The 16,081-nt window shown below is 43.2% G+C and overlaps 1 protein-coding gene and 1 long non-coding RNA gene across 4 annotated transcripts; both read right to left on the bottom strand.

Moving 5' to 3' along the window:
• Nucleotides 1-6,039: 6,039 nt before the first annotated feature.
• On the bottom strand, nucleotides 6,040-15,521 carry ARGLU1 (arginine and glutamate rich 1). 3 transcript variants are annotated; one of them, XM_049815872.1, is made up of 4 exons: nucleotides 14,876-15,518; nucleotides 10,629-10,854; nucleotides 8,180-8,263; nucleotides 6,040-6,916 (listed from the first exon to the last, which is right to left on the bottom strand). In XM_049815872.1, the coding sequence occupies exons 1-4, from the start codon at nucleotides 15,229-15,231 to the stop codon at nucleotides 6,752-6,754; spliced, it is 831 nt and encodes a 276-aa protein (XP_049671829.1). In that variant the 5' UTR covers nucleotides 15,232-15,518; the 3' UTR covers nucleotides 6,040-6,751. The 3 variants fall into 3 exon arrangements, 1 of the variants encoding a protein (XP_049671829.1); XR_007507939.1 differs by having other exon boundaries at nucleotides 6,847-6,916; nucleotides 8,180-8,748; nucleotides 14,876-15,521; XR_007507938.1 differs by lacking the exon at nucleotides 6,040-6,916 and having other exon boundaries at nucleotides 8,181-8,263; nucleotides 8,691-10,854; nucleotides 14,876-15,520.
• On the bottom strand, nucleotides 10,856-14,811 carry LOC126045163 (uncharacterized). The gene is made up of 2 exons (XR_007507940.1): nucleotides 12,133-14,811; nucleotides 10,856-11,616 (listed from the first exon to the last, which is right to left on the bottom strand). It is a non-coding gene; the product is annotated as an uncharacterized LOC126045163 (long non-coding RNA).
• Nucleotides 15,522-16,081: the final 560 nt, after the last annotated feature.

Below are 16,081 nucleotides of genomic sequence, written 5' to 3'. Positions count from 1 at the left end.
CCCCCCACGCCGAAAGAAATGCCGGCCTGTCGCGGGTGGGTGGCCCCCCGAGGGGGCAGGGGGATGACGGGACACACACGGTCGGGGCTTAAAGGCTGGTGGATGCGATGTCGGGGCGGCTGCTGTAAAACGAAGCGGGGGAGGGGGGGGGGGTATTACCCAATTTCTTCCAGCGGGGATTTCTTGCCAAGCTCGTACCTGCAGAAGGGATTAAAAGCGAAATCCCGGGGAAATGACGGCGTTCTCCCGTTTCCCTGCCCCTCAGCTGAGACACGCACAGAGCACGCTGCGACAGAGCGTGGAAAAGAGCCGGTTTCGCAGAGTTTTATTCCCGAAGAAGTGCGGGAATAAATTACTTAAAAACCGGGTCAGTGGTGGTGGTGGCCCTTCGGCTTTCGGACGAAGGCAAAGAAACCCTTATAAGGAAAAGGACTGGCCTCGTAATCTATTTAATTTATTTCCCTGATCAAGTTGGAAGAAAATGATTGCTTCCCCCCCCCCCCCCGTTCTTTTTTTTTTTTTTTTTTTTTTAACTAACCCTCTCCCTCGCTACAGAAGGGAAAAGGAGATTTGAGGCTCGCTCGATGCCCCATAGATTTTGTGTTAATTGTGTTTGGGAGTTCTCTAATGAAATCTACCGCTCAAGGAAACGAGGAAATCAGTTTGCTTTTCCACACAAAACATCGAATACGTTTTAAGTAAACTGCTTAATTAAATTTAATTTGCAGTGAGGAAGGAATTGCAGATCCGGAGACACAATTTGGTGCAAAAGGATCCGATTCCCAGGACGGAAACTTTGGCACTCGAGTGGGAAGCGGCGCTGGGGTATCTGTGCACATCGAGGGGCATCAAAGGAGAGCTCCGCCCGTGGGGGGAGGAAATCCCTCAATTACTAAACTTTTAAGCAAATGTACGGTGGGTGTCCAGTGGCGAGGCAGTGTCAACACCGAACCTGATCAACGCTTCTAGCGACGGAGACGTGTGAAATGGGTTTACCTCAATTTGGGGCTTGCCGCTTCTGCTGTTTGTTTTGAAGCAAAAGGTTACGAGCGGTGTTTTGTAAAAGCTGTGAGTAAACTGTGACCTCTAACTCCCCGTATCCTTGCTTTAAGTAAACCAGAGGAAATGAAGAGCCCTGGTATTGTCTGAAAATATCCTCCTGTAGCTAAATATATCGCTCGACTTCTATTGTCCAGCGGCTAATCATTTTACGTAAATACAGCTGTTTACTCTCCAGCATCCTACTGATGCACGCTGTAGGGGTACAGAAACCCGCGTTAATAAAGTCACTTTTTAAGTAAGAACCTGGAAAACCCCGAGAACTTCTCTCCGAGATAACCCAAGCCACAAAGGTGAAGGCAGCCGAAGAAACTCGGGCTCGCTGACCGCCCCGCTCCGCTCCCCCTGTTCTGCCGGAGGGGCCGCTTGCTTTTTTTTTTATTTTAATTTTTTTTTTTTTTTTTTTTTTTTTTTTTTTTTTTTTTTTTTTTTGCGCCGCGGAGTTATTTGCGGGTCCGAGAAGGGGTCGGGACCGGGAGTGGGAGCGCGGAGACCCTGGGCAGCCGCGGTGCGGTCGCGGTCGCCCCCCGTCCCCATCCCAATCCTCATCCCCAACCTCATCCCCGTTCCCATCCCCGTCCCCGTCCCCCCGCTCCATCGGCCTCCAATTTTCCCGTCTCTCTTCCCAGGAGCAGCGGGAATCGGCCCCGACACGGAGGAAACCTGAGGGTACGCGTCGGGGCCGGGGGGGATGGGGGTTAAACCCCAGAAAAACTCACAAATAGGAGGAAGCGGCGGCTTCGGGGGGGTTTGTTTGGGAGGAGGGGCCCGGCAGATATTTCGGGTTTTGCGGAGAACGCGGTTTCCTGGCAGACAAACTCGCGGGGGACACGCTCCGGGGGAGAGGAAATCCTGCCGCGGGGCCATGGGAGCCCGGGCGTGGGGGTGTGTGTGTGGGGGGCGTGGGTGGGTCAGTGGGGCCAGCGAGCAGGTGAGACCCGTCTTTCCCTCTACCTTCAGGGGAAAAAAATGGGACTCCGCCACCGGCACCGCAGAAAACTTTTATTTCTGGTCCTCCAGCCAGCCTCACGGCCAAAAGCGGGTTTCTCACTGAATGACCCCTTTCGGCTTCTTTCTGACAGCGATGCGGGCAATAAGGACGTAGATATTGGCTCAGATCCTACGGAATCTGTAACAAAAAGGCAGCTAATCCGAACGGGATCAGGATTGGGCCCACAACCCCCAATCCTCTTTTAAACATCAGCCACAGTGAGAATACATGGCACATGAAATTTTGTACGAAGTGGAAAAGCTCACCATCGTTCACCGTTACTGCAAAATTTACCAATGATGTTGAAAAGAGATAACTCAATAGATACAATTATTGCTAAATTTTATAAAGACAAATGATTGCATGATTGACACTTACTGATTGAAAGGGATTGTTTGTTGCTTGTACAAAAGGCCAAGTATGCCGGATACTTGAAACAGCTCCTAAAATACCATTCACACTATAACAATGCGTTTTCTGCACTTACGGGTAGAGTGAGCATTTATTTAGATGTTAACTGGTCTCTTCCATGTCTGTTTTATAACTGCAATTTTGGTTAACCGTAGCTTCTTAGAAATGAGCTTGGCTCCTCCTAAATACAGCCACAAAATTCAAGCAGCCTTGTAATAAAAATCAGAAGAAAAGTCGGTACCGCCTAACCATGCATTTTAACTCTGATTGACTTATTTTTATACTGATCCTCAGTTTCACTCTGTGAAAACAAAAATTCTTGTATTTTGTGGTCTACAATGAGATATGTGGGATGGGAAACAAGAGCGGGGATCAAACTTCTGCTACACGACCGACCTTTAGAAGGGTTTGTCCCCCCCCCCCCCGCGCAGAGCTAACTGCTGAGCCAGCGTAACCCTCGCGTCAACATGTCAGTCCAGGAAAGACGATCGGAAGAATTAGGTTGTTCAGGACGGAAATGTCAACAGAGGCTCAGCACTCTTCAGTTGGCTAACAAAACAGTGGGATGGGAAGAGGGGGATAACCCTGACGTGGACGCATTTGGTGGTACTGGCACGAAATCGGAACAGAAGTGCGTGAAAGCCGCGGTTCTGTGCCAGCTGGACGGGCCTGTTGGTCCGAAACTGAACCAGCCCAGGCATTTGGACCATATCCTCCTGCCTTGGAATGAGCCTCGGGCACACAGGCAGCTCCACTGTTCTCTTCAGAAAGAAATCACCTCTGCAATGCGAACTGAAGAGTGTTTATCAACTTGAATTTCACCTGAACTTGCACCGAGTTGAGACCCTGCAGCAACAGAGCTAATCATTTTCCTCCCGCTTGCCAAAGGGACAACACATCCCCAAATACTCTGAAAATGTTTAACGAGACCCTCCACGCAGTTAAGAGTGAATCACAACCAACGCCTTCACATTTGGTGAAAGTGCAGAAAACAGCACAGAAACTCAAAATGATGCTAGGAGGGCACGTTAATAGCATCAGAAAGAGGGCTTTACGATCTCTGCATCGGCAAGGGCGATAGGCAGCCTGAGGTGTCCGAGGTGACACAAAGCTTAAGAAAAGAGGAGAGACAACGAAGACAGATCCTTCTTTTTCAGGACAAGATAGGAGCGAATAAAGTATTGATACTTGTAAGATAAGACTGACATATCTGTCTATACATAGGTACGCAGTTGCTTGGCACTTTAGACATCTCGCCAACCTAATTGCCTCTGCTTTGCTAAGCTTCAAGGACATCAGCTCTCCAATACATTTCACAGCAGTCAGCTTTCCACTTGTGCTTGGAAAAATGATGGTAACGAACATGGGAAGTTCAAAGGGCAGTTTAACAAATCTCCAAAGTAACAGCACACTACTAGGATACTGCTGTTAAGGCCTTCCGCTCGCTCCTGCCTCTGCCGGAGAGATGCATTGTTCAGTATTAAAATAAGTCTCCAGGGCATTTATGAACACGAGTTGGGAAAACGAAGATCTCTTCTGTCATGACGTAAGGGAAATGCATACTGCTCAAGGCAGGTGGCAACAAAAAATGCCTACCTGCCTCCTTGGGGAGGGAAGGGGGAAGAAAAAAACCCCAACACAATCCAAAAACTGTCTAACCAAAATGTGAAGTTGAAACTTCAAACTCAGAACTGAAAGAAAAATTAAAACAGCCAACATAATTTCTAATAGCAATTTTTTTAGGTAAGTCAATATCCTCATGTAGACCCCCCCCAACCCCAAGCTCATATTCAGTTTAATCACTACCTAAACATCAGCCTATGTTCTAACCTGCTTTGCGTTAGACGGGTATCAAGTTCTAAGGGACTACAAGAACATCTCAAGTTCTTACCACCAAATATCAATTTACACCCCTCCCAAACCGCACGCACCTCTGTTTTCCTAGAAATCAATAGTATCCCAAAGTCCTATAGTAATTTTAAAAAGAAAGCAAAGCCCAGAATAATGCAAATGTGACATCAACCCACACCGGGTCTACAAAAAGCTATGGAACAAACGCAGCATGCTTTAGGACAATAAAGAGGCAGTGGTTTCCACCCACTGAACTTCTGCCCAACAGAAAAATAAATATTAGCTGCTTTTCCTTTTATGAGGGCAGCAGGGAAGGACACACAGGTAGGGAGGTGTGGAACGGCAGAAAGGGCCATCTAATTGTGATTTTGTCCACACAGTAGTCCTAAAGGTGCGATTGAAAATAACCTCTCGGAGTCTAAGCCTACGCAATGTTAAGCGTAAAGAACAAATGTTATCATTTAGCAGCAAATTAGTGAGGTAGAACAAAATGCTAGGTACCACAGCTGTGTGTATGAGAACTTAGCTTCTTGCTTTTTGAAGAGGAGAGGAAACAAAAATGCATAGGTCTGTTTTGAGTATTGACTTTTAATAGCTTGTTTCTCATAAGGGAACAGGGGATGTTTTCTGTTTTAGAAATACAGGTATCAGTTGAGCTTTAAATACAGCCTGCTCCTGCCAACAGGTCATGTACATGATTTACTTGGCTTCAGTTTTTGCTTTTATGCGTTAAGCAACCTTCAACCTTCTTTTGTAATACAATATATAGACAAATTTAAGTACAGTAATAGTGTAGGTATTTTACTGTCTTCACATTTTTCTTGACATACTGGACAAAGCGATACATTATCGGTCGGCCCCCAAGCCCAGGTTTCATACAAGCCATGTTGAACACTGCTTTCAGTGGCACACTTAACTTGCTCCCACATTTAATTTGCCAAATCTACAGAAACAGATCCTTTGGGAATACCCAGAATTATTTCCACCTTTGTCCAGTGACATTCAAATGCTCAGGCAACTACCGGTAACTTTCATTTTACGGTTACTAGAGATGTTGCACACTAACAGGAAAAAGAAAGTTTTAGAACTGGACAAGCTATATTAATCCAGGTTTTGTTAGAAGAATTATATACAAAAGGGGACTTTTATATATAGTTTTCAATCTGTAGTTTCATTTTTCAAAATAAAACCTGTATATATAAATGGATAACATTCAAGATCTGTATATGAATAACAGTTGCTTTCTGGCTAAAACAATACATTTAGACAGAATTTCACTTTCTGTTTTTCACTTCGAGTAAGCTAGCCGGTCCAGTCCTTTGGGAAAAAAGTTCCATTTTTAAATCCTTTAGGATCCATCAGATTCATTATGTGGTAACGACCTTAATTTATACAATATACTATATTATTAGGTGAACTGAAGGGGATTAGATATGGGAGTATTGGTCTGGGTGCAGTAAGCCAAACAGCTGCTTGAACATGATACTACAGCTGAAGTAAGTCTCTGTCAGAATAAAAACCAACATTCATGAAAACAGCAGCAGCCATCAAAAACATTCACAACTGCAGGGAATTTTTACTATGTGTAATTTTGCATTATAAGTAGGAGAAGCCACAATAGTTTAAAGCAAAATTTTAAAAATACCACTATAGTTTTGAATTTAATAATGTGAACTGTCACTCATAGCCGTTTATAGAAGTGTACTAAAAAAATTTACTTAAACATATGAATTTAAGACTTTCACTTTATTCAGCAAATTGGTTTATTTACACAATGGGGAACGCTGGTTGAATGCTGTCAATGTAATAAAAACAAATCTAACAGAGACAATACTGAACTCTCTCTATGTATTCATAGCAGAAGTGACAAACTATTTCCTTACCTGTATCAGGAACATCAAGCGCAACAATGGGACAGTATCATAGGACACTGATTTAACAATAAACCACAGAGGTCCAGTAATACTATGGCAATTTACTCATGTATTTACTGACTTTAAAAAAAAAAAAATAATTAAAAGTCAGCAATACCCAGTATAAATTTCTGTCAATTATCAGAGTCAAACTCTGATGTGTAGGTCAGTAAAACCTTATCAGATCATCCACGATTCATGAAGTGACCTGATCTGCTTCAGACCACTAATACAGAAACAAAATTGATGAGAACAGATTACCCTCTAAAAGGCAACAATGATCTGATAAGGGTTTAACTTAATGGAAGTTTAAAAAAAATTAAGAATTGCAGAGCACAGCCCCTATTAGAACAAGCTAACTTTCCAGACTTTCAAAAAAGACAAAAAAAAAAAATATGAGAGAAAAAAAACCCAAAAAACACTTCAACATGAAGCTACCATACAAAGTTTCTTTTTGTTTTCCTTTTTTGTTGGTTTTTTTTGTTTGTTTCTTTTTTTTTTTCTTTTAAGAGTTCAGAGTTGCAATTTAATCCTGGCTTTTTAGTGAGAAGGACAGTTTTGGCCTAGACTTTCCTTTGCCCAGGATAATTTTTTGCTCTTCCTTTTGCTGACGTTGTCTCTCTTGTTCTAGTTTCATCCTCTCCTCATGAATCTTTCTTTGTTCTTCAACAATTTTCAATTGTTCTTCAGCCTATATATGAAAATGGTAGAATTTAGGCCAGCATATTTTGTAGTCATAAAAGCAATTTACAAGTCCATATTAACTTCCAAACACGTCCAATCCTGCACAGGTATGTAAGCAGTCCTACCTGAGCTAGATGCCATAGCTGGTTTCAGGGAAGCTATTTAGAAAATGGTTATGTGAATTGAGTTTAGAAGAAACACTGAAAACTTCCTACAGCTAATGTATCAAGATCTTGAGTGCTCACATGCAACGTTTTTCAGCATTGCCTTGCAAACAACACATTACATTTTAATTAAGGAAGTCAGTGTAGAGAGAGAAATTCCCCTGACACCGGTCATGTGTCAGACAAAGGCACGATATAATGAAGTAACAGACCTTCAAACTGAGGTCTCCCCACTCCAAAACCCACCTAAAACCCCCTCCTAATTCAAAACCATCTTTACTTGATTTGTAACAAGTCAATTCTTACACCGACTTATGGTTCTTACAGCTCTTCCAGTGGTCTTCTAAAGCTGCTTATTTTGTTCATTACGTCAGTTAATACTATACGTTTTCTATTTGTTCCACTTCTACCATACGAAGTTGAGAAAAGGGTAAAAGAGAAAAAGATCTAAAGCAGATGTCATTCAAGCAAACAGTTTTAAGAAGCGTCATCTTTACCTGAAAACGGTGTAATTACTTGGGTAAACGAAGCTGATAAAGAGTTCAATCAGGATTTAGAAGCAGCTTTGTTTGGCTTATCATTAATTGATTAGAATCGGCTAAATCATATTGAATGTTCTCATGAGACAGGCACCTGCTTAAATAGGATTGGAGTACCAACGCAAGCTAGACTTTCATAAGTTAGACACCTTAAGCTTATGCTGAAAGCCCCTTTCAGCACTTGTACATCACCATTGTACTAGTCTCAAATCCAGTTTGTACTTGTCCTGCTCAACAGAACAGAATTAGTCACTTCTGCTCTAGAAGCTGAACAAGTTTGCAAACTTTCTTCAACCTTCCCTGTGAGATACAGTTAAGAATGTACTTTCTAAATTCTGAACACAACTACCTTCCTCTAAATTAACTGCTCCTGAACTATTTTTTCAGACTAGTCTTATTGCTACGGATCTGGTCTCTCATGCTGAAGGGAAGGAGAGCAACAGTACTGAGGTAACCAGCAACATCCTGAGTTCAACTCCAGAAAGGGTCAATTTGTTTAATTGTGTTGCAAAGCAGGCAGAGGGACCTGTATTCCCCTACAGAATGGTTAACTACATCTTCACATACCAGTTTAGCTTGTGCTTCTGCAATTTTTCGGTTATTCTCTTCTAGTATTCGCTCTAGTTCCTCACGCTTTGCACGCTCTTCTTCCTAAAGGGGAGGACAGGGCAAGATGTTAGTAAAGTAGAATACTCATTTCTGCATGTTCACTAATCTTTCTCAGAATTCTTCTGTGAACTGACTTAAAGTGGCAGCTTTACAGCCACCTATTTTGTCTCACAACGGTAAATTGTGCAGCCACTAAAACTGGTTTCTAGTACTCAATTTAAATCACCCCGCCCAGTCCAAACAGCAACCAACTAAACCCTCCCTAATCATAGAATCCTGACAATTTATTACTAGAATTTTAATATCACACAAATCAACAAGGACAACTACAAAAACTGGATAGTATTTACCAAATTAAAAAGTAAAATAGAAAATATAAATAAAGTGAATAGTTTGTCTCACCAATTAAGTATACCTACGTATTCTTTACCTATACTCCTTTAATCAGCATTAAAAGTTGAATATTTACTGTCTTGTCCAGTGTCCTGCAGAGTGTGCTCCTCGGCTGCCATACGCGCCAGCTTCCTCTTTAAAATGATTTGTACTGTTAGCTTGGCAATACCTGCATCAGCAGCTCAACCATTTATAAAGAAACAACATACAAGGAAGGCTGAGCTGAGGAATGCAGATGTTTATGATAAGAAGGAACAAAAATATGTAAATCATTCCTAAGGCAAACAATTAATAAGAAAAATACATTTACTGTTAGTGAAAAATACAAATGGTAATCCATACTTCATGGAGCTATGGGCTTCTTTCATGGGGAGAATGGACTTAACATTCAATATTTTGACAATTTTAAAGACAGCTGAAACTGTCATTTGCAGTCTGAACTTGGAATTCAGGAGTCCAGGGAAGGCAAGATCAGGAAATAAAGCCTTGTAATTGTTGTTTTCTTGGTGAATTTTATGGAACTCTGTTATGCAAGTCATAAATATGAAGACTGCGTGAAAGCTTTTGAGGTGTTTCAGATCACGTAATATATATATCCGAATTATTTTAGTATTTGGAAGATTTAAAGTTAGCCAGAGGTTTGTGTCTGTGTAAGAAAAAAAAGTTAATACGAACAAAGCAAGCATATGAAGAGAAAACTTCTTACTATGACTAGTAACCAGCTACTAGCTAGCACAGTTCACTCCAGGCATGGAAGTTTATTCTGCGTTATAAAGAACTGATGGGACTTCTCCACATCACACTGACAATAGCAAAAATACTTTAAAAAAAAAAAAAAGTCATCCATCTGAACAAATGAAAACCTCTATACATGAAGCATTTGCTGACTACAGACGTCTAAATTCAACTTAAATTCTTTCATAGTAAAGTCTGAATTTGCAAGATAAGTGTAATGTATATTCTTAATATTTGTTGTAACTCAGTGTTCCCGTGGTTTTTTTGTTCGTTTATTTTTTATTAATTTAAAGATAGTACGTGACAGACAAGTCACTTCTAGTATGAAGGGGAAAGCTTCATTGCTACTGTCTTTCCTTTTGTAAGCCAATCAAAACATTAATTTAAAATAAATTGTGCAGGAAGTAGAGTGAAAAAGGCATCTGAGCTTATGACTATTTAGCACAAACTTCCTTTACAGTTTAAAGTTTGTCTTGAATTTTCTGGATCCTGGAATGATTGGTGCAGGCAGGCGTCAAAGCCTTTAGTAGCAAATTACTGTCTCACAGAAAGACATTTTCAGCTTCTGCTCCAGCTGCTGATTAAAAAAAAAAACCAAAACGGAAAAAAACCCACAAAAACCCAAGTCACATGTTCAGCTTGACTTCAGACAAGGGCAACCTGCTCTTTTATAACTTCTAGGGAAAAAAAAAGTTGTTAGTAGTTATTAAAAATGGATATAATGATTTGGACATAGATCCTTCATGAAGACGTGGATGGGCTTATGCTCGAAGTCCCAGAATTAGTCCAATGTACGCTCAAGGAAAATGTTCATTTTAAATGAAGAGTAAGAAACCTATTTGTTAAAGACAGGTACTGCAGCTCACTGCTGGACCCTGCTTTTTGCCTGACTGAAGGCAAAAGCCTCTTACAGTCTATGTAAACAAAATGAAACAAATGAAGGATACATAATTACAGATTTTCAATACCCTTCCCCAAAAATGAAAGGACCGCTGATAAATCCTGCAGCCATGGCAAAAGTTTCAAACAATTCTGAAATATGTAGGTCAGTTCCATTAAAATCAAGTATCCTTGTTCAGGTTTTAGGAGAATAACTGTTTAAGTATCAGTGAGCTCCTCTGAATAGGCTAGAAATTAAGTTTCGCAGCAATGCAAGTTTATACGAGAAGGGAATTAGATTTGCTGTATTCCATCTCTTTCTGAACCGAACAGGAGGCACAAACCGACACTGAAAGTTTTGCCATGGACTGTCTCTACTTTCCAAACGACCGAGCGTTACCTCTCTGGCTTTTTGTGCTGCAAGTTCAGCTTGTCGCTGTCGCTCGAGTTCTTCGAGCAACTGTTTTTCCATGATGCGCTTAGCCTCCTCCACCCTGCGGAGAACCTCTCGCTCAATCTCATCCTTCCTTTTCTCCAACTCTTCTTCTACACGTTTAGCCACAAGCTCTTCCACTCTTCGAGCAGTTTCTTCCTCTATGAGTTTCTCTTCAATTTCTTGTTGGCGACTACAAAATGCAAACACAAGAATTACCTTTTTAATCAATAAGGAATGGTTGCACTGAAACAAACTCTTTCAAATACACAGCATCAGCCACGCTACTGAATCACTTTTAAACAGTGATTTTATACCTCATACACACAGATCGTATACTTAAAAGAATGTTTTGCCCTACATTTAAAGAAAGTCAATATTCAGGCAATCAGTGTTCCTGCCAGAAGGAACCCATTCAAACTGTACCATATTTAGCATCTCTTCATATTTCGAGACAACGATTAAGAATACTGTTTATCATACTTCTTCTTGACCATTTGGGGAGGGGGCGGGGAAAGACCCCAGTCAACTTTGGCCATCCTTTACCCTTCAGGAATTTAAATAGTCTCAATTTTAAGCCACATATACCAATGTTTTGCAAAACCTTGTCTTAAAGCCACCACCTCAGATGCAACAAACTTATCTCTAATAACTTAAATAGAAGACAGAAGCAATAAAATTTGTGATTTGAATATTTTAACAAGAATTCCAGGTGTTGTATCTGTAATATAGTTATCCAATCATTTACCTTATAAAATTTCAAATACCTCAGCTCTCCTTAACTTCTTTATCGCAGCACTGTTTCTACCATAATTATCCAAATATACCAATACCGAGCGCCAAGTAAATTCTTGCAAAATTTATAGTTTTCCATGTTCCAAATTTTGGGAGCATTTTCAAATGTCTTCTTGTCTTTATTTTTGTTTAGCAGCAGCATTACCACTTAGCCTGATCACTGTTTTAAGTTTTCATTAAAAAGGATACAAAAAGATTAGGTCAATTTGCAGGTTTATTACCAAATGAAGGAAAAAAAATCTTTCAGGTCTTAATTACTAGTACAATATGGCAATTAGACATCCAAAGACCAATAAAAGTGAATACTGTATAGCTATGGTTCACATAGCACTGCTTATTTATAATCATTATGGGCTTTGGGGAGAAGGTTGTTCTTTTTAACCTTGAAACTGAACTTTCATTTTAAGTATTCTTTGAAGAACGGAACAATTTTATAAACATATCTTCTGGCCTGTCAGCAACAGAAATCCATGATTTAGAATAGCAACTACTGTTATAATATCCTAATATCCTGTCATTTTCATAATGTTTGCATTTTCTTATCTTATTTATATTGAGAGACATAAAAAAGCCTCATTTAAAAAAAAAAAAAGTCACAGGATTTACTAACTTTTAGATTTCCCAGGGTACAATTTGCAAACATGCAATAGGAGATAATGAAGTAAGGACTACTGACCTAGATAAACAAGTGAAATACTGAGGTGAAAGGCTCCCAGTTTCCCCTGTTCTTGATTCTTCTTTTCAAAAGTGTACTGAACCAAACAGATAGTCTATCTCCTTCAGTAAGAAGTTCTGGAACCCTCAACTTAAACATTCAGCCCCAGAAGACAAACTTCATTCTTACATTCCTCAAGAGATAGCAAACTTATCCCATGGTGCATTAGGCCAGCATTCACTTTTCCTAAAGCGACACAAAACACCTTGAGGTGATCTTTTCAGAAAGCCAAAAAAAAATTAGACCACCACCATCCAGAAAAACACATCAACCCCATTCTGTTAGTGTGTCGTTGCCAAGCCACTACCTACAATCCTTTTTGGACAGATTTTTAAACATCCTTTATGTACCAAATACCCTTTATTTTTAAAGGCTTTTCTTCCCTCTTATAAGTATTTATTCAACTGCAAGTACTCTCACCGTCCTGTACTGATACAGCTTAGCATACATAAGAGGCTGTTCTACAGAAATAATTTTTCAGAAAGCTCATATTGATGTGTTTTATTCAACTATTTTAGCTTTACATTTTATTCAACTATTTCAGCTTTACATTTAACATCGGGGAAATCTAGAATAAAAGTTAGCTCATTGAATAAAGATAGTACATAGTTACCAAAAATCCCCTGACACTCATGTCTGAAGTAAGTTTTCAAACATGCTCAGCAACTGATGATGTACTCAAATTAAGCACTGTGCTCACATACATTTCATTCTTCTCACCCCAACAAATTCCATTCAAATTTCATTATCACATTCATAGGCTATGACATTATTACAAATATATAATAGTATATATAATGGCTTTGAGTTTATCAAGAAAATCAAATTATAAACACAGATATAAACATCAAGGATTTATTGTGTAGTTTATACCAACCATTAATTATTTTTTTAACATTGCATGAACTTAACAGTATTTTATAAACAGGTGTAAGTTTATCATCCTGACCTACTGAGCCATGACTTGAGAGCAACAGATAAGTCAATAAAGTTTTTTTCGTATGCTCTACTTACTTCTTAAAAGACTAATTTTGTATAATCTGCAGAAAAGAAACTGCTTACATTTCAGCAGATTTCTGAGGAAAAAAAATGTTGAACTTGCAAGGCCTTTACAGAAGACTAGCATTATAGGAAAAAGCAGAAGTTAGGCTATATATTAAGATTTGAACAGACACGAGAAGAAGGTGGTCATTTTCAATATATGAACTGTCCACTAGTTAATTCAGTCAGCAAGAAAGTACTTCATTCCTTAACATGAGTATATACTAACATCTATGACGGGATTTACAGATGACTTACTCAACTACCATAGTTTTCTACTCTATTGAGTTTTGTTATCTCATCTTTTTGAAATTTAAAGCGCATTCTAGAAGCATCAAAATTCTACACCCACTCTTTTCCAATATTGTTTCACCCTCAAAAGTTTACTATTCTGTTGCCAATATCGCTCAAATTTCATATTCCTCCTATACAGACTTCTGGAGTATTTTAAAATTTCAAAGGTAACTCATATAGAAAACGTACCTGCATATGAACTCACATGAGTCCGGAAGACTAAGATAAACTATTCACTGTATTCTCAAATTGTTAAGCACATCCCAATTTTTCATTGCAGATATGCATGGAGTATTTTTTATTAATTTAGGTACTGATTAAAATTATAAACCACAAAATTAGGATCAGCAACTCAAAAAGCCTTCAACGTTTTCACGCGAGTTTGTGTTACTAGCCAAGTTTTTGATGGCATCGCTGCTGTCACATTCTGAAGTTAGCAAAGGAGATTATGGACAAACAAAAATGAAAGCGAGAACTCAGGGCGACCAAGCCTTCTGAACTACAATCAATATTTCATTAGCATAAGATAGCTGAAATAAAACTCAAAGCTCCACCTGAGAATTAACAGAACCACTTGGCTATAGTGCTATTTGTGGATTCAGTGCTCCAACGAGCAAGGGTAACAGTCAAAGAACAAGAATCACTTTATCACAACCGTTAAAACCATCGTTATCTCTACTGCATAAAGGCCTCCTTCACAACTCGACAGTATTGCTAAACGTCTTAACGCGCACCCAATGCTCATTAAAATAGAATTCATCTATCTCTGTAGACTTCACAAATAGCCACATTCCCCCCAAGGAAAACCGGAAAAAGCTTTCAGATGAAACAAGTCACCGGATGTCACCGTCCCGTTCGGCAAGAAAATGGACAGAAAACAAAACAAGAGAAAGAAGCAAGGCAAACCTAGCTGTTAAGACAACCGTCGCCCAGCACTCCCCCAAGCCCCTCGCCGAGGAGCTCCGGCCGCCTCCGCCCGACGCACAACGGGCTCCACGCAGCCAAGGGGAGGGGCCGGGGCCGGGGCCCGGGCCGGGGCACAAAGCCCACGGGGCGCGGAGGCCTCTGTCGCGGAGCGCGGTTTCCGCGCACGGGGAGGGGGGAGAAGACCGGCGGCGGCGGGAGCGGGCCGGCGCCCCGCGCCGGCGTTTTCTCCCGCAACCAGGCCTTCAGGAAGCGGAGGCGGGACGGCGGGAAGAAGTCGGGCCTCGGCGAGGGCCTGAAGGCCGTCGCCCCGGCCGCAGGCGGCCCCGGGGCTGGCGGAGGACGGCGCGGAGAGCACGGCCGCCGGGGCACCCCCCGCCCTTCCCCTCACCACCACCATCACCCCCCCCCCCCCCCCCCCCTCCGCGGCCGCCCCCGGGCTCACATTTTCCGCTGCCGCTCGAACTCCGCTTTTTTCTCCTCCTCCTCCCGCTTCTGCTTCTCGTCCAGGCTGCTGCGCTTGCTCACCGTGCGGCCGAAGATGTCGATGCGGTCGGGCGGGGAGGAGGCGCGCTCGCGCTCTCGCTCCCGGTCGCGGCGGGAGGAGGGGGCCGTGTTGGAGCGGGAGCGGGAGCGCGACTCCCGGCGCCGGTTCCGCTTGCTCTCCCGGGACTTGGAGCGTTTCCGCGCCCGCTCCTTCTCCCGGGAGCGGGACCGCGATCGGCTCCGGTTCTTCTTGTTGTGCTTGGAGCTCTTGGTGTGCTTGGAGCGGGACGAGCTCCGGCTGCGAGACCGGCCCATCCCGGCAGAGGAGGCGAGGAGAGGAGAGGCCGCGCCGGCGACCGCCCGGCCGCCCCCGTCCCCTTCCGCTAGCGGCGCCCGAGGGAGGTGCGGGGAGGCTCCGCACGCATCGGCGCCGCCCGGGCGGGCCCCTCGTCCTCTCCCTTCCCGCCGGCTCCGCGCTGCGAGGAGGAGGAGGAGGAGGAGGAGGAGGAGGCCCCGAAAGCGGGAGCGAGTCCGGACGCAGGCAAGATGGCGGCCCTAGCAGAGCGGTGACTCTCCTCTTCCGCCCCACAATGCGCTGCGCCGCACCCGAGCCGTTCGCTCCCCCGCCTTCGGCGTCGCGCCGGAGGAGCACGAACGCACTCGGCAATCTTCGGCGACCAATAGCGAGCGTCGCATCATGAGGAACGCCCCCCCCCCCCCCCACACACACTTTCTTCAGGCAGCCCGTGTGCCCCGCGCATGCGCGTAGCCGAGTCTCGTCGTTGCCGCCGCCGCAGGAGGCGTTTCGGGGAGGTTACGCTGGGCCGGGGTGGTTCAGGGCGGCGGGGCCGGGCTGTCGGGGGTCAGCCGGTGCGCTGGGGGGGCTGCTTCGCTCGCCGGTGTCCCCAGCAGCCGTGCTGTCCTTACCGTTAGCGCAGTGGGGCTGGGCGGGCGGCGGCTGGGCTGTGGTGAGGGCAGGCCCCTCAGGAGTCAGGGCGGGGTGTGTGTGTGTGAGGTGCTGAGGAGGGAAAGGTAAGGGGGGGTCGCCGGGTATTGGAGCTCCATCCAGCCGAGAGCGGGAAGCGTGTGAGGGCCTGCGGGTGTTTCCCGGCTCTCCCCTCCCGCCCCCCCCAGCCCGTTTGCAGGGTACCCCCCCCCCCCCCCC

The sequence above is a fragment of the Accipiter gentilis genome, chromosome 13 (assembly GCF_929443795.1).
Source record: "Accipiter gentilis chromosome 13, bAccGen1.1, whole genome shotgun sequence".
Lineage (NCBI taxonomy): Eukaryota > Metazoa > Chordata > Aves > Accipitriformes > Accipitridae > Astur > Astur gentilis.
This window is presented reverse-complemented; position numbering and strand designations above follow the sequence as displayed.

Excerpts from the sequence above, each read along its gene's own strand:
- ARGLU1 (XM_049815872.1), bottom strand. The coding sequence starts at position 15,231 with ATGGGCCGGTCTCGCAGCCGGAGCTCGTCCCGCTCCAAGCACACCAAG. Across the intron at positions 10,855-14,875 it reads TTCGAGCGGCAGCGGAAAAT|TCGCCAACAAGAAATTGAAG; the intron begins GTGAGCCCGGGG and ends TGCATTTTGTAG. Across the intron at positions 8,264-10,628 it reads CAGCACAAAAAGCCAGAGAG|GAAGAAGAGCGTGCAAAGCG; the intron begins GTAACGCTCGGT and ends CCTCCCCTTTAG.